The sequence below is a fragment of the Hydra viridissima genome, unplaced genomic scaffold (genome assembly GCF_058129835.1).
Source record: "Hydra viridissima isolate aposymbiotic clone 2 unplaced genomic scaffold, HvirCarnegie_v1 scaffold_13, whole genome shotgun sequence".
NCBI lineage: Eukaryota > Metazoa > Cnidaria > Hydrozoa > Anthoathecata > Hydridae > Hydra > Hydra viridissima.
In genome coordinates, this window is record NW_028324312.1 from 2,908,854 (window position 1) to 2,929,306 (window position 20,453).

Genomic DNA, 20,453 nt, shown 5'->3' on the forward strand with positions numbered 1-20,453 from the left:
TTGCATTTAAAAATAGAAAAATCTTCATTAAAAAAACTTTAGAAACTGCTATATCGCAACAATATAAAACACGAAGAGCGGAAATGGCTAATTGCTAAAACATCAAAAAATAGAATTTATGAAAGAGAAACCTGGAAATGAAAAGCAATTTTATTATAATGTAAGTTCAAAACTTTCTTTACTATTGTAGCTATCGTTTTATCGCTTTCTTTAAGAAAGAAGTTGGAGCATAAAAAGTAACGGGTGATCTCCAAAAATCCTCACAAAGTTTAATTTAATTTTGCCTCGTTTCAAAATACGTAACGTTCTATATATATTTACTAAGCTTAAAGAATTTATATCAAATGTTTAAAAATAAAGGTAAACAAAAAAAAAAAAAGAAGATGAACGCTGAAAACGCGTGAATGAGTTTTATATGGAAAATATGAATCTTGAAAAAAACACGGTAAAGCATTTCCAAGCTGAAAATAATCCAAATAGGACAATTTATGACGTAAGTAAACGTGCTGAAAACAAGTTTGGACATAAGACAAAGTCTGGAAAACCACTTTTGATCATCAAGATGCCAATTCTCAAATACAAGTAGCTCCTACCCAGCAGGCACACGACGTTGAAACAACGTTGAAATAACGTTGATCGACGTTGATCCACGTTATTTCAACGTTGTTTCAACGTAATGTGCCTACCGGGTAAATTCAGTATTTTGCAATCATATGCGAATTAATTACTTAAAAATAAGTCTGCTATCAAATTCTATAAAAAACACAAAATTCTGAAGCGAGATGATCTAATGATGCAAGTAATTAGAACATTTTGCAGTGGACTTTACATAAATTTACAAAAGTTACCGGAACTTTGAATAAATGATGAATCGTATTTCACTTTAGATCACAGTTCGATTAATAGAAACACTTATTTTCACTCAAGTAATAATTTCTTGATTCCATCAAATTTTAAATACAGTCAAAAAGAAAAGTTTCTAAAAAGATTACTAGTCTGGATCAGAATTTCGTCAAAAGGTATCTTTAAATCGTATTTTCAAGAATGTGGCAACACTATCAACCAATTTATATATTTGGAGCATTGTATTCAAAAGAGACTCATCCCGTTTATAGAAAAGCATTATCATTGTCACAAATTTGTTATCTGGTCAGATCTTGCATCTTCCCATTATGCCAAATGTGTATTGGACTATCTAATGACTGAAAAGATTGAATTTGATTCAAAAAAAGATAATCCGCCATATTTACCAGAATGCAGGCCAATTGAAAATTTTTGCTCTATACTGAAAGGACTTGTGTACAAGCATAGCTGGAAAGCAAAAACACTCCAACAACTAAAAGAAAGAATTTAAGTACTGCTTGACCAAAGTTGACTCCAATGTTATCCAAGAGAGGGTAGGACGCACTAAGAGTTTAATTGACCGTGTTAGTCGAAATGGATTGATAGAGTCGAATTAAATATTGTATTAAATAAACAAACAATTCTCTATAATTTAATTTTTTTACTTTTAAAAAGTATAAAAAGATAAGGAATTTATCCTTTAAATATTTTGCGAACTTTTAGTGACCACCCGTTATTTGTATAAAAATCTCATCTGAAAGAGTTTTAAAGAAATAGAAATAAAAATGAAAATGCAGTTATTGCGTAAAAATATATTTTACCCTTAAGACGAATGCAAATCATTAATAGAATAAATTTATTCTCGCTTTTAGGGTTAATATAATCACGAGATTGTATGATTTTGTCATTTTGAATGTTGCATCTGACATCCTAAAGGATACTTTTTATGTTTTTTCACAAAGTTGAAATGTTTACTTAACTCATTCAAAAATTTATTTTTTGTTTTTATTTTATATACATTTTTGCTCTTTTGTATCCTGGGTTATTTTGCATTCCCTAATTGCAGTAATATATTTCTACTCACATATTAAGTGATAAACTACTGCAAAAGAGTTTTCAAAAATAAACGTAAGCGATATGTCAGCAGCATTATCTCTCAGCTTTCAAAATAAAGCGAAAAGTACACAGTTAAAAATACGAGTGTTTGGTAAGTAGTGAAAGAAAATGTTTGAAAACATAACTCTCTATCCACCTCCCTTCTACCTCCCTTCCACCTGATCTTTTATTTTTATTCTCATTTTTCTATTAGAAACATCTTTATCAAATTCTCTTACGAAGAGAATTTGATAAAAATGTTTCTTATAGAAAAATCATATCTCGGATTTGTTTAAAATGTAATCGAGTTTTACTTTACTAAGGATATTTTTTATAGATATAAGTAAATCTTGTGGACTTTCTAGAATGTTTTTCTTTAAACAAATAACATTTATAATCTGAAAAAGCAAGTATAAAACCAAATAGTAGATGAATTATGCAAAAAATGCTCACATTTCGACAAAAGATGTGCATTTTAACGCACCTTAAGGTGCAACTTTAAAACTGAAGAACAAAAGGATGTTTTTGAAACCAAGGGTGACACATATTCCTAAATTAAGTGTTTGAATCTTTAACTTTAAAGTCTTTCATAAGTTGTTCGCTTCAGGTCTATTTTTGCACTTTAAAAATGAAAACGGATTTCAAAAGATAAAGTTTGAAAGTTCAAATTTAGCCTCGCACACTCTGTATCCTGCAGACATCCTGCATACAACCTGCAACAGAACCAAAATAAGTTCATTCTCCCGAAGTTTGGACACGCTAAACTAAAGTTTCTGCCTGATTCAATGTCGAGTCACTTAATTTAAACGTTTTTTACTTGAGAGTATTATGTAAAAAAAGTTTATCTGTAAAAAGACTCTGATATAGAAATGAAGTGGCATATCCGAGATATAGCGAAGATCCTTTTTTTTTTTTTTTTTTTAAAAAAAATGATCTCCGCTATGTCTCGGATTTTTTAAAAATAAATATGTTAAAAAAAATTTTTTTAATAAACACCTGTTTCAAACTCTGTTGAGTATTTTTATGAAAAAGATTAAGTACTGCAGCTTTTTTTAAAAAGTCTGCTGCTCTCGATCCTCCTCCTGCTTTACATCTTTTGTACCTGGTTAGCCCTCACAGTTTTGATCTCTTTCCTGAACATCATTTAAAAAAAAAAAAAAAGAGATCCGAGTTCTTAAATGGTCTAGGGCCTTCTTAGGCTTACCACTTTGCCCCATTAATTCTACAACTAATGCTCTTATATTTTTAAAGTTATTTTTTGTCTTTAAACCTCACGAATGAGAAGCTTACAGCTACGTTAGTTCAGAGAACAAAAGGTTTTGAAAAAAAAAACCCTGCTGTTGAAGAGATACTTTTTAAGTTTTGGTTAACCCACATCATCTTATTAATATTTTGTCTGTATTTTGTCTTTCCATTAAAAAAGTTTTTCTCCTAATAATGTTTACCTCCAGTTGGATATATTGTACATCACGTTATAACACTGCTAGTTAAAGTTTGTAGCAGATTTCCTATATGAGGAGCCAAAAGGTTAAGACAATGGAAATTATCTAAAAAATTCTTCTCGTTACACCTTTAATCTGATGGCCGAATTCCCATTGTAAATAAAGCTCTTAGAGGTATATAAAAGCACTTTGTGTTTAACATTCCTACATTTGTTATCCTTGAGATCAACAACAATTGGAAGCATCACAGCCTTTTTTTTTTACCCGCAGACTTACCCCCGTGAACTTTCTGCACAATTATTACCCCCGTGAACTTTCTGGCCTTTCCTTTTAGTTACTTTTAAATCTCCACAACTGACCTCCTGATCTGATGCATCCGAATTCAATGATTGGCTGAACTAAAAAGCACATTAGAGCCGTAAATGCTCTAATGTGCTTTTTAGTTCAGCCAATAATGATCAATAAATGAAATTAACGGCTAGCAGGGCTTTTTACCCTGCTAGCCGTTAATTTCATTTATTGATCTCCTTGAAATATATATTAGAAATTTTTCATCAATTTGTTAAGTTAATAAAATTTCATTTATTAACTTAAAAATTTTAGTGAATGAAATCAGTATGATGATTTAATTATATTTGATAAATTTGAGCATACTAACGAGTCACACAGCTAAACAGGTGTTCTGCTCATTGATGATTTACAAAATAGCGTAAATACTTCCTTAAAGATTCAGGTTTGAAAAGTGATTCGAGTATTCCAAAATTCACCTCTTATAAATGAAATTTTAAAAAATGTATCTTTCGTAAACTCAAGAAGAATTTTGCTGCAACCAATAAAAGTTAGAATAGAAAGGCTTTGCAGAAGAAATGCTGTTCTATTTGACGGAGAAGATGTGTTGATATCCGCATTAGTCTATTTAGCGGAGAAAAATAACTTTTTTGCTAATAAACTGCTTCAATATGTGTAGCAGAGAATTGGAATCATAGCATCCGAGAGAGATTTCGGGTCCTGGGGAAGTTTTCTTAACGGGCTCTCATCATGATCAATTTTATACCCAGGACCACTAGAAGCGTGCTCTGGTCATTGAAAATTAAAAATGAAAGTTAATTAAATCTTTTAAAAGTCAAAACTATTTAAACCTTTAAAAAATTTTTAAAAAAAATTATTTGTACACACACGGGGCCCCGGGAATCTTCCCCTCCCCCCCCCCCCCCTCTCGGCGGCCATGATTGGAATATTCGATAAAAGTTAGAAAATTCGATGAGAGTCATGATAACAAAAGCGGAATTTCTTCAATACCTCAACCATTTGCTCCTGTTTTGTTAAACAAAAGTAGTTTGAGACTTGAACAAAAGTTGAATGCAGCTTATTTGTAATTTCAAACAAGTAGAAACAAGAGCTCTAGAAATTCTTAGCAATTAAAAAAAACCTCACAAAAGAAATTAACAATTTTGAGGCAATTGGATAGCGCAACGAAGGTTCAAACAACACATACTCATAAATTAATCTATTGTTAATGCTTTATAAAACATTTTTTCAACTCAAATAATAACTTACTTTTTATACCTTTTTGTTATTGCATTTAAATTATGAGTTTAGACAAGATTAAATAAAGTTATGCCAGGGTCCCGGAAAAACCCCGAGAATTTTAATGGAATTTATGACTACAATTTTACTCCAGTAATCCCGGGATGCAAAACCCACGGAAATTGAGAAACCCTAGTATGGTGGTTGTCATTGCCTGTTGTGGTACTTTCTTTTAAAGCTTTGTTTCTTGTGATTTGTTTTGCTTCAACCTTTTTTTTTTTCACAGTTTCACAGTTTTGTTTCTTAAATTTATAGAACGTGTCTTTCATTTATTCGTGTTGGGATAAATGGCTTCATAACTCGATTACCTTGCATTATGCACGCTAAATTCACACGTACGGAAAATCTATATGTAACAGGTGTAACTATTAAAGCATTATCTTCGATATCTCAACAAGATTGTGTTTTGTCTTGCCTCAGTCAATCTTCCTGTGTTATAGTTAACTACAAAAGAGATGGTAGTTCTTGTGAATTGATTTCGTCCATAGATTCCAATGTGGCAAACGATACTTGGGATGTCTACAGCTCAGATCTCAACAATGACTATGTCGTAAGTAATATTTATAGTATACTAATATGTGTGCAAGCCTTTTTAAAAACTCTTGCAATTATGTTCAATTTTGAAGAAAAAAAAACTAGAGATGCTTTTATTTCTTGAATTTCGCGTGACTTATTTAAACTTTTTTTTTAAACAATAAATTTAAATGGAGGACATTTTAAAGTTTTTCCGTTAAAACGTAAAAAAACCTGATTCAGATTGGTCAAATTTGTGAGCAAGTAAATCCTTGTGCAAGCGGCCAGTATTGTAGGGACGTATGCGGAGCTAACAATCAGCATACATACGTTTGCTTAGGTGAGCTTTGATTAACTTCAAATAATAAAAGTAATAAAGGTATAGAAATATTATTAGAAATAAAAAAAAAAAATAGTAACTAAACAATAATTTCAACTTTTAATGGATAGAAAACATAAAGCAACTTTTTACATTTAGCTAGTAAAAACGCAGCTTTAAATGGAGCATTTACCCAATCCAGTTTTTACGACATAAGTATGTTCCCTATTAATGGTGCAATTGATGGAAATTATAAAACTACGTCTATCTCAGATTATCAGTTGCCTACAATATGGATGAAGCTAGATTTAAAGTACGTGTATAAGGTGAACCAAATAAAAGTCTACAACCGATATGACGGCAGCATGGAAAGACTGGCAGGCTTTTTGCTGCTGGTTGCTTCAGACGACAACAAGGCCGAATACAAAAAAATAGGTGTTTTAACTCAAGTTTACACTCAAGTGTTTTCAATTAATGAATACGTTCAGTTTGTGTTAATTACGAAAACACCAGGAGATCAGTATCTTCAGATCGGAGAGTTGGAAGTCTATGTTTGAATTTTGTTTAGGGATTCATGGAAGATTATGTGTTAAAAAAAACGAACTCAGTCGAAAATAATCCTGTAATCAATGCCACTGATGAGTGAATGCTCGAACGGTCTTTTCAAAACCTTTGATTTTAAAGATAATTTTTGTGGACAACAATGAAGAGAATTTTTATCCAGTATATGTAATAATAACATTTCATTTAAACGACAACTTATTTTGGTTGAAAAGCTATCGTTTTTTTAGTATTGCAAGTAATTTCTGTTCGCAAAAAGTTAGTTGTAAAATATTAATTAGGATTGCACTACAAGTTTTTTGTTTACGGCCTTTTGTAATTAATGAAATTATTTTGTAATTAATGAAATTATTTTTAACATCGAGAAAGCATCGAGAAAACATCGAGAAAGCAAAAAATACAAAGTAAAAGTAAACAAAGAAAAAAAGCGATGTCGTGATGAAGAAAACCAAAAAAAAATTACAAACAAGAAACTGAAAAAAAACAAACAAAAAAACGTAAAACATTTAAAGATTAAACGCAAAACTCAAAACAAAGACAAAACACATACAAAAACAAAAGTTATGTTAATGTACACACAGCAGAAATGAGAAATAGACAAAGACGAAGGCAAATTCTAAACAGCATTTGGAGCTCAGGCACCGATGACACATTACTGCAGGAAACACACATAACGCCGGACCTGTACGACGAAAAAAAAAGCTCTGGCCGGTAAAATATTGTTTTCTCCAGAAAAAGAAAGCACTACCGGAACAGCGTCATATTTTAGAGACAAAAACGCAACAACAAATTACTTCATAACTTACTAAACGTTTTGTAAATAATTCTAGCTTTAATTATTTTTTTAGACAGTAATTGAGAAGGATGCTTTCTTCGTTGTAATATCGTGTTAACTAACCAAAATATAACTGTAATAAAACTTTTACAATTAAAAATACAATCAAGAAAATCCAGATAAAACCGGTAATAAATAACAAAAAGCCGTATAATAAGACACTTTCTACACGTTTCATCAGGAGGAAACGTAAAAAAGTAAAAAGCTTAAGGACAAAAGTAATGCGCTAAGAGACAGGATATAACCGGAAAACGTCCATGTAATAGCTGGTGATTTTAAGACAAATATGCAAGAAAACATGCACCAAAAATACGAAAATTGCTTATATAAACGACTAAGAAATACTCTCATCAAAGAAAGACTAGGATGAGACAACAAAAAAAGCCATCAGTTAAAAGCAAAAATCGAAGATATAGAAAAAAATAAGAGTGGAGAGAACAAGGGTGAGAAGCAAAATGGAATGGAACAACAATGATGTAAAAGGTTTTGACAGAGTGTGTTGGAAACACCAAAGTAATAAAGAAAGATAATTCCCAGTAAACATTTGGACGTCCACTAGACGTACAATAGACGTCTATTTCCGACGAACGGACGTCTGTTTTGGACGTCCTTAGACGTCTAAATTAAGTCCAAATGCAACATGTTTCGTCCGTCCATTTTAGACCTTAATGGACGTCTGTTGCAGACTGAAGTTGGACGTATATTTTAGGTCTACGGACGTTTACATGACGTCCTTGGACGTCTTGTAAACGTCCGTAGAATGTTCCATATTAAACCAAAAAAACGTTTACACTCTTACTATGGTCAATGCGATACAAGTATTTTCGCAAAAAATAAGTAGTTAGGGTTTAAATAAGGAGCGGTTTAAAGAAACGGAAACTTTTAGACAAAAAAAGATACAATTAAAATAAATTCCATTTATTGTTAAAGCATCTTTTACAATAAGTAATAAAAAAACTAAGTATCTTCTGTTACAATTGTTAATGAAGAATCTTGGCAATTTTTTCTTTTTGTGGCTTCGGTACCGGCGCGTTTTAACAAATCACCAACGAGACTTTCTATATGGCGCCCTTCGAAACCACCTTTGTCAGAAATAAGTGCAGCTAAAACGTAAAAAAAAAAAAAAAATCAAACTTGTAATTATGTATGTATGTATGTTTATATATATATATATATATATATATATATATATATATATATATATATATATATATATATATATATATATATATATATATATATATATATATATAAATATATAATTGTAAAATATTTTAAATGCCTAAAAATTAAGGATGAAATTAATGTGACAAACACTCTTTAAACATTTGTAAAGTGCTGTACGTAGAAATTTTCGCTTTCCTTTTAACCCATCTTTGCTGAAACAATTTTGCACTCTACGCTCTATTAAACAATCTAACACGTTCTTGATTATTCTTCTTGGATTTGGTCCACCCACACTTCTAATCTGACGAATCTATACAAAAAAGTAATATATAAACAGTAATTAATTATATAATATGTCTTCAATTTAAATGTTTTTTATTCCCCCATAATAAAATTGAATAGACATGGTATCTTCACCTAATTACAATCAGAAAATTAAACTATCCACAAATTACATTGATAACACAAATTACATAGCTTAAAGAGATATGGCACAAACTACAGAGCTTAAAGAAGAAAACACTATGTAGAAAAAACTATTTTAAAATAAGAAACAGTATTTTAAGAATCTATTAAAATAAAACTTAAAAATACCTTCTGCAACCTTGCTACTTTACTAAGGTTTAACCTATTTTCCTCTTCATCGAACTCCTCCAATGAGTCAATAGGCTTCATAATTATGTCTGCTTCAATTGTATCATTTGATACTCCTGTTATGCAAACAAAATTACTTTCTAGTAAATCCAAGCGGTCAATAATCTTTTTTTGGTTTTCCTTGATCAGCGTAAGTTCATTAGCCAACTCTTTGAATATTGCATACTGAAATTCTAATAATCATTTAATTATTGTAACATTTTATTTATGAAAACTTTAATTTTTTAAAAATACTAAATAATACATTTTATTATGGAATACGTTTTAAAATGTATATTAAAGTAACGACCAATACCTCATTCATACTGACAATAAAACATGTTTTATTTTAAATGTAATAAAACAAGTACACAAAAAATAGCAAGTATACAGTTATAAAGGTTGATTTATACTAACAAAACAACTTTACAAAAATGTTTTATCTTTTTAAAGTTACAATTTTAAAGTATTTAAAAAATCTTTTATTATCACTATGAACAGACTACTAATACTAGCAATAAAAGTTATATAAAAAAAGAATGTATTACAACTCAATAAACAGATTTTTTGCTGGTAACCTTTAACTTACGTTTATTTGACATTTCTTTAAATGAGGAACCGCCATCACCCACTTTTAAAGGCTTCTCAACCAAATTTGTGGCTTTACAAATATGATCTTGCTTGAATGCTGATGCAATATTGAATTTTGAAGACTTTGTAGGTGTTTCCAAAATATCATCAGGTTTAAAACGTTGAGAAGATGATATAGGTGTGGAAGTGAAATCTATCACTGGACTTACAGCTTTATTATTTTTAATTTTTTTTATTGCTAAATAACAAAAATGTTATGTTTAAATTTTACATTTATATGTTCTGGAAAACATTAACAAAAACGTTAAAATAATTACATAAATTTTCAGCCTCATCTTCTGTTTGAAAATGTAACATCTGGTTACATGTTTCTAATGTTCCAGAATCTAATATGTACTCAAAAAACTCAAATTCCTGCCATCCTGGTTCGGGTACAGCCCATTCTGCAATATACATACCAACTGTCTTGTACCCTTTTGGGGAAAATATACAACAGAACTACCAGAGTCAACCCAGTGAGCTGGAACTACTGTTTTGGTTGGTTGGTTTTTTTCAATTATCACAATAGTGCAGAAAAGTCTAAAGATAAAATATTTATTAAAGTTGTATATTTATTCAAATTTTTAAAGAATTAGTATGTTATTTTTCTACCACGCTCAAAAAACAATTTTAAAACAAAATAATAAATTTTTAAACAATTAATTCTATTACAAAAATGTAGCTCAGAACAATTCTGAAATGTCAAAACAGAATCACACTCCAAGTATATGTATTTTTACTTGGGGTTAGTGATTTAACAAACTTTTAGAGCTGGACAAACAGCTCCAAAAATTATAACCTAGGAACTGAGATATAAAACAAGCTGTGAAAACAAACAAACAATATTATTGTCATTTAAAATTTGCACAATTTAATAAAGGTATAACAACTTGATCATCTTCATGCATCAAACAAACACATTTTCTTAATACAATGTCTACATTGTCTTTTTTCTCCAATGAATGTTTTTTTTTTTTTTATGACGAATATGTTTAGTTTATTAGAATCAATAAAATCTGTGAAAAAATTATCTAGCTCAGCCTTTTTAAAGGCATTGTAAACCAGTCTACCGTTTGGTGAAATTTCTTTTATAAAGCACACATAATTTTCCGTAAGAAACCAAGAGTTTTGAGCACAATCAAGTTTTGTAATATGATTTGGATTTTGTTGTAATGTACCCTTAAACTCATCAAGTCGTTTTATAATTTCTTTTAATGGATTTCTTTTACCACGCACTTGACGCTTTATAATTTGTAAATAATTTTCGAATTGAAAACAAGAATAAGCATCAAGAGGCAATTGAAAATATTCAACATCATCAGGAAGATGATTCAAATTATGAATACAGTAAACGGTGAAAGTATTACCATAATGTTTATGGGCATTGGTTTGACCTTTTGTCTTCATGGATCACATCAAGCAAACTTTGCAAATTTGAAAGGATAACGTAAAAGTTTATTTCTAAATTGATCTTAATTAGGCAAAAAAAAACTTAAAAAAAAAAAAATTTTTAATATTAACAAAACTGCTCATCATTATAAAAATAATATTTTAAAATTTTTAAATGTACGGTAAGTATAAACTAAAAATATGTGATTCTGTACTTATAGTATGTTCAAATGAATGATCCATTTATGCGTTCTAACCGGAAAAAGAAAAATATTGTATCTACAATGGCACGACAAGAAAATAAGACGAAAACTGGTAGCTGAAAACTAAAAACTTTAGTATACGGATACTCAATTATGTGATCTATTGGTGCTGTTAAAAAAGGTGTTCGCAGCGAGCATTTTGTTTGGAAATTTTTTCGGTCGAACTTAGCGAGTTTTGCTCTAAAAATGGAATAAATTTTGTTGTTTTGTTCAAAATGCAGTACATTTCTTGCAGCCACTTGATGTAGCTATTTTTGGACCAATCAAAGCAAAGTGGAAAACTATTTGCCGAAAATGGCGCATCGACCATGATGGACAGGAAATCATCAACAAAAATTCAAGTGTATTTAGTAGGCAGAGTGTTAAAAAATTTGGACTGCTGTTAATTGAAATAAACAAAATTAAAAAAGTTAGTTAACATTTTATAAATTTTGTTTATAATTGAATTGTAATATGCAAAAACTACACATCAGTGTAGTCACAAAAACACATCGCAAAATCAGTGTTTTTGATAAATTAAAAAAAGCCTTTCTATTTCGTAACTTCACACATCATGTAATCACTTATCAATTGATGGTGTAACACAATATGGCACTGATGATGGGATTGATATTGTAAGACAAAATGGCGCATTTTTACAGAATATCAAAGATACCGTACATTAGAAAACTTTTTTCAATAAACGGAGATTCTTTTTTACTTTGGTTTTTGGATTATGGATGAAAAATACCAATATGTTTATTAATATCAGGGAGAAGTGGTCCTCATCACAATGCCTAGTTAGGCCTGTTAAGCAACCAGTTTTAATAAAGGTGTGATCAATGATGTCAATAGATGGGCGGCTTCATATTGAGCTTTTTAAATCAATAATTCTGATAATTTTCACACCCTTGCATGCATTATGTATTGTTAATGGCTAAATATTTCATGTTATGAAATGATTAATATTTTATACAAGGCAATAAATAATACAACAACAAGCAGTTCACAAAACGACGATTCTCTATACTATTTCGACTTATTTACGCATTAAAACTTTTTCTATTTATTTTCACAACACTATTAAATTTTTCTTGCAAAACCCCCTGTAAAGTAAAAATGTTAAATGTATAAGTTCATCTTTTTGTGAGTGCAGCCTCAAAGTTTTCAAAGTTCTCATCGTGACATCCCTTTTCAAACCAAGTAATCTTTTGTATAACGTTATCCTTCAGATCAAAGTTATTCTTTGATTATGATGTTAATTATAACTGACCACTCACATTGAGTCGTCGAAATAAATAAGGCATTTATAACAGCACTCAGTTACTGAAGATCTTTCAGAACTTTATTTCATTCCCCTTTGGAAATGTATTCTCGAAACCCTTGCGCTGATGTACTTGCTTAAATATTATAGATGCTAGCCAATTTTCGAACAAAATTTTCTTCAAACCATGAAAATTTCGAAATAATTTAGTCGTAAAATCACCTATTGAAAGTTTTCGTTCTCTCAATTTTTTTATACATAAATTTGTTTATAAAATTTTTAAATAAATAATTGATTATAGAGTCAAAGCATTCAAAGTTGCATTTAAAAATAGAAAAATCTTCATTAAAAAAACTTTAGAAACTGCTATATCGCAACAATATAAAACACGAAGAGCGGAAATGGCTAATTGCTAAAACATCAAAAAATAGAATTTATGAAAGAGAAACCTGGAAATGAAAAGCAATTTTATTATAATGTAAGTTCAAAACTTTCTTTACTATTGTAGCTATCGTTTTATCGCTTTCTTTAAGAAAGAAGTTGGAGCATAAAAAGTAACGGGTGATCTCCAAAAATCCTCACAAAGTTTAATTTAATTTTGCCTCGTTTCAAAATACGTAACGTTCTATATATATTTACTAAGCTTAAAGAATTTATATCAAATGTTTAAAAATAAAGGTAAACAAAAAAAAAAAAAGAAGATGAACGCTGAAAACGCGTGAATGAGTTTTATATGGAAAATATGAATCTTGAAAAAAACACGGTAAAGCATTTCCAAGCTGAAAATAATCCAAATAGGACAATTTATGACGCAAGTAAACGTGCTGAAAACAAATTTGGACATGAGAGAAAGGCAGGAAGAGGCCTTTTAGCCAAAAAAAAAAGCCAAAAAGTTAGGTTACCAAACTTAAAACCATTTTTGATCATCAAGATGTCAATCCTCAAATACAAGTAGCTCCTGAATTCAGTATTTTGCAATCATGTGTGAATTAACTACTTAAAAATAAGTTTCCTATCAAACTCTATAAAAAACAAAAAATTCCGAACCGAGATGATCTAATGATGGAAATAATTAGAACATGTTGCAATGGACTTTACATAAATTTACATAAATTACCGGAACTTTGAACAGATGATAAATCCTATTTCACTTTAGATCACAATTCGATTAATAGAAACGCCAATTTTCACTCAAGTAATACTTTGTTGACTCTATCTAATTTTAAATACAGTCAAAAAGAAAAGTTTCCAAAAGGATTACTTGTCTGGATCACATTTTCGTCAAAAGGTACCTTTAAACCGTATTTTCAAGAATCTGGCAACGTTATCAACCAATTTATATATTTGGAGCATTGTATTCAAAAGAGACTCTCCCGTTTATAGAAAAGCATCATCATCGTGACAAGTTTGTTTTTTGGTCAGATCTTGCATCTTCTCATTATGTTATCTAAAGACTGAAAAGATCGAAATTGAACCAAAAAAAGATAATTCGCCATATTTACCAAAATGCAGGCCAATTGAAAATTTTTGCTCTATACTGAAAAGACTTGTGTAGAAGAATAGCTGAAAAGCAAAAACACACCAACAACTAAAAGAAAAAATTAAGTACTGTTTTATCAATGTCATCCAAGAGATGGTTGGACGCACTAAGAGTTTAATTGACCATTTCAGTCGAAATGAATTGATAGAGTCGAATTGAATATTGTATCAAATAAACAAACAATTCTCAATAAAATCCTTTTCTTACTTTTAAACAGTAAAAAAAGATAAGAAAGTTATGCTTTAAACGTTGTGCAAATTTTTAGTGACCACCCGTTTATTATATAAAAATCTTATCTGAAAGAGTTTTAAAGAAATAGAAAAAAAAAATATAAATGCAATTGTTGCGTAAAAATATATTTTACCCTTTGCACAAATGAAAATTATTGATAAAATAAATTTACTCTTGCTTCTAGGAGTTAATATAATCTAGGAGTTAATATAATGAAAGTCTGCTGCTCTCTTTCCTCCTCCTGCTTTACATCTTTTGAACCTGAAAAAAAAAACATAAAAGAGATCCAAGTTCTTAAATGGTCTAGGGCTTTCTTAGGCTCTCCACTTTTGCCCATTAACTCTAATACCAATGCTCTTATATTTTAAAACTTACTTTTTATCTTTAAACCTCACGAATGAGAACCTGACAGTTACGTTAATTCAGAGAACAAAAGGTATTGAAAACAAAAACCCTGGTGTTGAAGAGATACTTCTTAAGTTTTGGTTAAGCCACATCATCTTATTAATATTTTGTCTGTATTTTGTCTTTCCTCTAGAAAAGTTTTTCTCCCAAAGAACTTTAGATATTGTTTTTCTCCAGTTGGATACATCACGTTATAACACTGCTACTCAAAGTTTGTAGCAGATTTCCTTCATTGTCTTAACTTTTTGGAGGATTAGCTCCTCCAAAAGCTTAAGACAATGAAGATTGTCTTTTATAACAAAAATTCTTCTTCTTTTAGTTAAACCTTTAATCTAGGCCGTATTCCCATTATCATACTAAAAGAAGTACGGTTAACTTGTACTTCTTTCTGATGATCATGGATAAATATATGCAAGTTGCTTTTTTTGTTACCAGCTTTTTCACATAATGCGACCCTTTTAAGAACAACTGCTAAATTTCTTAAATTAGTTAACGAAGACTTTTTTTTATTATGCAGTCAGGTTTTCAAAGGGGTATCAGTATTCTTAACCAAGGCTTCGCAGGGTAGATAAAGCTCTTAGAGGTATATAAAAGCACTTTGTGTTTAACATTCCTACATTTGTTATCCTTGAGATCAACAACAATTGGAAGCATCACAGTCTTTTGTTTTGACCCGTAGACTTACCCCCGTGAACATTCTGCACAATTATGGCCTTACTTTTAGTTTACTTTTAAATCTCCACAACTGACCTCCTGATCTGATGTATCCAAATTCAATGATTGGCTGAACTAAAAAACACATTATAGCAGTAAATATAAAAAAGCCCAGCTAGTTGGTAATTTCATTTATTGATCTCCTTGAAATGTAAATTAGAGACTTTTCATCAATTTGTTAATAAAATTTCATTTATTAACTTAAAAATTTTAGCAAATGCGATGAGTATGATGATGTAATTACATTTGATAAATTTGGGCATACTAATGAGTCATACAGCTCAACAGGTGTTCTGTTTATTGATGATTTACAAAATAGCGTAAATATTTCCTTAAAGATTCAGGTTTGAAAAGTGAATCGAGTATTTCACAACTCACCTCTTAAATATGAAATCTTAAAAAATGTATGTTTCGTAAAGAACTTAAGCTGATATAAAAGGAGGAATAGTCTTGCTGCAATGCTAGAAAGATTTCTTGAACTAAAAACACGTGTATTAACGACAACAATCAATTTAAAAGAAATTCTCAATATCAACGAAGAAGAATATGCGATAATGAACTCAAGAAGAATTTTGTTGCAACCAATAAAAGTTAGAATAGAAAGGCTTGGCAGAAGTAATGCTATTCTATTTGACTGAATAGGTGTATTGATATCCGATATATCCGATATTGATATTTTGAGGCAACTGGAAAGCACAACGAAAGTTCAAACAACACATACCCAACATTAATGGCCATCAACCAAACATTAGTTATATCAGAAATAGCTTTTTCTTCGGCAGGACTATTTATAGGAAAAATTCGTTTAGGATTAAGTGATAAATTAATCTATTGTTTATGAAAAAACATTTTTTCGGCACTCGGTTCATCCCGCATCGCAAATTCTGCTTACCAAAATTGGCCCACTGAAAAACTCTCATTCTGTGCACTACTTCAATCAAGCAAGTCGGACTTTTTACCAATGGTAATAGTGATATGGTAATAGTATTTCAGCAGGGAAAGAAGATCCTGTTGAGCTTGATTCTAGTCTGACTGAAAAGACATAGGAGGTGTAGAATAGGTGGGAGCAGCAATCCAACAGTGAAATACCACTACTCTTATAGTTTTTTTACTCATTTAAACTTTTTAAAACATTTTTTCAACTCAAATAATAACTTATTTTATTGTACTAATACAAATATGTTCCAGAAAAAACCTTTTTGTTATTGCATTTGAATTATGAGTTTAAATAACATAAAGTGAAGTTATGCTGAGATCCTGGGAAAGCCATGAGAATTTTGATGGAATTTTAATGATTACGATTTCACTCCAATAATCCCGGGATGCAAAACTCACGGAAATTGAGTAACCCTAGAATTGTGGTTGTCATTGCCTGATGTGGTACTTTCTTTTATAGCTTTGTTTCTTGTGATGTGTTATGATTTAACCTTTTCATCAATTTATCAATATAATTAATTCAGATCGGTCAAATTTATGAGCAAGTAAATCCTTGTGCAAGCGGCCAGTTTCATCAATTTGTTAAGTTATTAAAATATCATTTATCAACTTAAAAATTGATGAAAATATTACTTTGGAACGGCTTGAATATATCTTTTTTCACAGTTTCACAATTTTGTTTCTTAAATTTATAGAACGTGTCTTTCATTTATTCGTGTTGGGATAAATGGCTTCATAACTCGATTACCTTGCATTATGCACGCTAAATTCACACGTACGGAAAATCTATATGTAACAGGTGTAACTATTAAAGCATTATCTTCGATATCTCAACAAGATTGTGTTTTGTCTTGCCTCAGTCAATCTTCCTGTGTTATAGTTAACTACAAAAGAGATGGTAGTTCTTGTGAATTGATTTCGTCCATAGATTCCAATGTGGCAAACGATTCTTGGGATGTCTACAGCTCAGATCTCAACAATGACTATGCCGTAAGTAATATTGATAGTATACTAATATGTGTGCAAACTTTTTTAAAAACTCTTATAATTATGTTCTATTATGAAGAAAAGATACTTGAGATGCTTTTACTTTTTGAATTTTGCGTAACTTATTTAAAATTTTCTATTAAATAATAAATTTAAGTTTGAGTAGATTTTAAAGCTTTTCCGTTAAAACGTAAAAAAACCTGATTCAGATTGGTCAAATTTGTGAGCAAGTAAATCCTTGTGCAAGCGGCCAGTATTGTAGGGACGTATGCGGAGCTAACAATCAGCATACATACGTTTGCTTAGGTGAGTTTTGATTAACTTCAAATAATAAAACCAATCAAAGTATTTTTGTAATAATATTGAAAATAAGAAAATAAATTAACTTCCACTTTTAATGGATAGAAAACATAAAGCAACTTTTTATATTTAGCAAGTAAAAACGCAGCTTTAAATGGAGAGTTTACCCAATCCAGTTATTTCGATACAAGTTCGTTTCCTGTTAAAAATGCAATTGATGGAAATTATCAATCTACGTCTATCTCAGATTTTGGTACGACAATATGGATGAAGCTAGACTTAAAGTATGTGTATAAGGTAAACCAAATAAAAGTCTACAACCGATACGACTGCTGCTTTGAAAGACAAAAAGGCTATTCGCTAATGATCGCTTTATATGACAACGAGGTCGAATACAAAAAAATAGGTGTTTTAACTGGTATTTACACTGAAGTGTTTTCAATTGATGAATACGTTCAGTTTGTGTTAATTACAAAAACACCAGGAGATCAGTATCTTCAGATCGGAGAGCTGGAAGTCTATGTTTGACTTTTGTTTTGGGATTCATGGAAGAATTATGTGTTAAATTAAACAAACTCAATCGAAAATAATCCTGTAATCAATGCCACTGATTAATGAATGTTCGAACCATCTTTTCAAAGCCTTTGATTTTAAAATTAGTTTTTGTTTACATTAGACAACAATGAAGAAAATTGTTATTTAGTATATGTAATAATAACATTTCATTTAAACGACAACTTAATTTTGGTTGAAAAGCAATCATTTTTTTAGTATTTCACGCAGATTTTCGGTTTTTAAACTATTGCAAGTAAATTCTGTTCGCAAAAAATTAGTAGTAAATTATTAATTAGGATTGCACTACAAATTTTTTGTTTACGGTCTCTTGTAATTAAAGAAATTATTTTGCGTTATGGTAAAAATTTTATATCTGGCTGCTAAGGAAATAAACGATAAGCATAATACGATCTCTCAACAACCAAAGACCTCACACCCTAAACAAACATCAAAACTAACCAGAGCAACAAATTAACGAAAACACTAACTACTAAAAACCAAACACCCACTACTCCAAGCGAGGCAAACACAGCAACATCGAAAAATCCACAGAACATAAAGGACCACATCCTACAAACATACGATGAGCACATGGTAACAGAAAACATCGAGAAAGCATCGAGAAAGCAAAAAATACAAAGTAAAAGTCAACAAAGAAAAAGAGCGATGCCGTGATGAAGAAAACCAAAAAAAACACAAACAAGAAACTAAAAAAAAAAAAGAAACGTAAAACATCTGAAGACTAAACGCAAAACTCAAGACAAAGAATACGCATACAAAAACAAAAGTTATGCTAATGTACACAGCAGGAATGAGGAATAGGCAGAGACGGAGGTAAATTCTAAACAACATTTGGAGCAATATATCACAGAGATATATAGTATATTTTAGATTCCAAATTCTTTTTGGAATCTAAAATATACTATATATCTCTGTGATTGCTTAACTGATCCAGCTATTTCTAAATTAGTAATAAAAAGTAAAACACACTAAATATATGAAATATAATTTAGTATAACATATAAAATACAACTTTCACAGTGTACAAATATTCAAATATCTGATTTAATGATGCAATTTCTTGTTGTTTTTGTTAAATAAGGGGCACCTGAACTTAATGTGAAATTCAGGTGAGAAAAAGTTTATAGGCACCAATGTCACACTACTACAGGAAACACACATTAAGCCGGACCTGTACGACGAAACAAAAAGCTCTGGCCGGTAAAATATTGTTTTCTCCAGAAAAAGAAAGCACTACCGGAACAGCGTCTTACTTTAGAGACAAAAACGCAACAACAAATTACGTCATAACTGACTAAACGCTTTATCAGGAGGAAACATAAAAAAGTAAAAAGCTTAAGGACAAGGTTAAGTAATGCGCTGAGAGACAGGATATAACCGGAAAACGTCCATGTAATAGCTGGTGATTTTTAGACAAATATGTAAGAAAAAATGCACTGAAAATAAAAAAAAATTGCTTGTATAAACGACTAAGAAATACTCTCATCAAAGAAAGACTAGGATGAGACAACAAAAAAAGCCATCAGTTAAAAGTAAAAATCGAAGATACAGAAAAAAATAAGAGAGGAGAGAACAAGGGTGAGAAGCAAAACGGAATGGAACAACTAAGATATAAAAACTTTTGACAAAGTGTGTTGGAAACACCTGACCAAAGTAATAAAGAAATGTAACTAAGGCAAAAGAAATTCAGAAAACATAATGACTCTTTACAACGGATTACAGACAATTGTTAAAGCAAACGTACACACGGCAGCCCTGTTCCAATCGACTTGAGGAGTACGACAAGGTTGCCCTTTATCAATGAGCATTGAAGTACACCAATCCAACATACTAAAAAGACACTTCGAACACTACAGAGACTTTAGAGAAATTACAATCAATAAAGCGGAAACAACATAATCTGGGTACTTTGGCGACATCCTAAGGGACATAACTCACTCAGAGAACTAAACACACGGCTAAAAAACATCAAACACGCCACAGGAACTAAACTAAACAGAAAAAAATATCAGGGCATTTGAATAGGCAAAAACAACCTCACCACAACAGGACTACTTAGTTTCAACTGGAAGGAAGGTCTGACAAACATCAAAACAAAACGTAAAGTACATTAGATAAGATGGGTAGCAAAAATACAAATAAACATGGACAAATCAACTAGGACCCAAACTGTAAACTACTACCTCAGCAAATACCGAAACAGCTAACTAGGGAAGCACAACCTACTAACACACATCACCAGAA

At 30.5% G+C, this 20,453-nt stretch overlaps 3 protein-coding genes across 3 annotated transcripts; 2 read left to right on the top strand and 1 right to left on the bottom strand.

Annotated features, from left to right (window-relative positions):
• LOC145195027 (uncharacterized) lies at window positions 1–6,590 on the top strand. The gene is made up of 4 exons (XM_090070515.1): window positions 1–160; window positions 5,223–5,517; window positions 5,724–5,820; window positions 5,959–6,590. The coding sequence occupies exons 1-4, from the start codon at window positions 138–140 to the stop codon at window positions 6,354–6,356; spliced, it is 813 nt and encodes a 270-aa protein (XP_089926641.1). The 5' UTR covers window positions 1–137; the 3' UTR covers window positions 6,357–6,590.
• Window positions 6,591–8,152: 1,562 nt separating this feature from the next.
• LOC149880062 (uncharacterized) lies at window positions 8,153–10,186 on the bottom strand. The gene is made up of 5 exons (XM_090070533.1): window positions 9,904–10,186; window positions 9,585–9,824; window positions 8,957–9,189; window positions 8,513–8,672; window positions 8,153–8,298 (listed from the first exon to the last, which is right to left on the bottom strand). The coding sequence occupies exons 1-5, from the start codon at window positions 10,040–10,042 to the stop codon at window positions 8,153–8,155; spliced, it is 918 nt and encodes a 305-aa protein (XP_089926659.1). The 5' UTR covers window positions 10,043–10,186.
• A 2,655-nt stretch (window positions 10,187–12,841) lies between these two features.
• Window positions 12,842–18,942, top strand: LOC149880063 (uncharacterized). Its single transcript, XM_090070840.1, has 4 exons — window positions 12,842–12,998; window positions 17,042–17,336; window positions 17,543–17,639; window positions 17,767–18,942. Exons 1-4 carry the CDS (start codon window positions 12,976–12,978, stop codon window positions 18,159–18,161), a joined length of 810 nt encoding a protein of 269 aa, XP_089926966.1. The 5' UTR covers window positions 12,842–12,975; the 3' UTR covers window positions 18,162–18,942.
• Window positions 18,943–20,453: the final 1,511 nt, after the last annotated feature.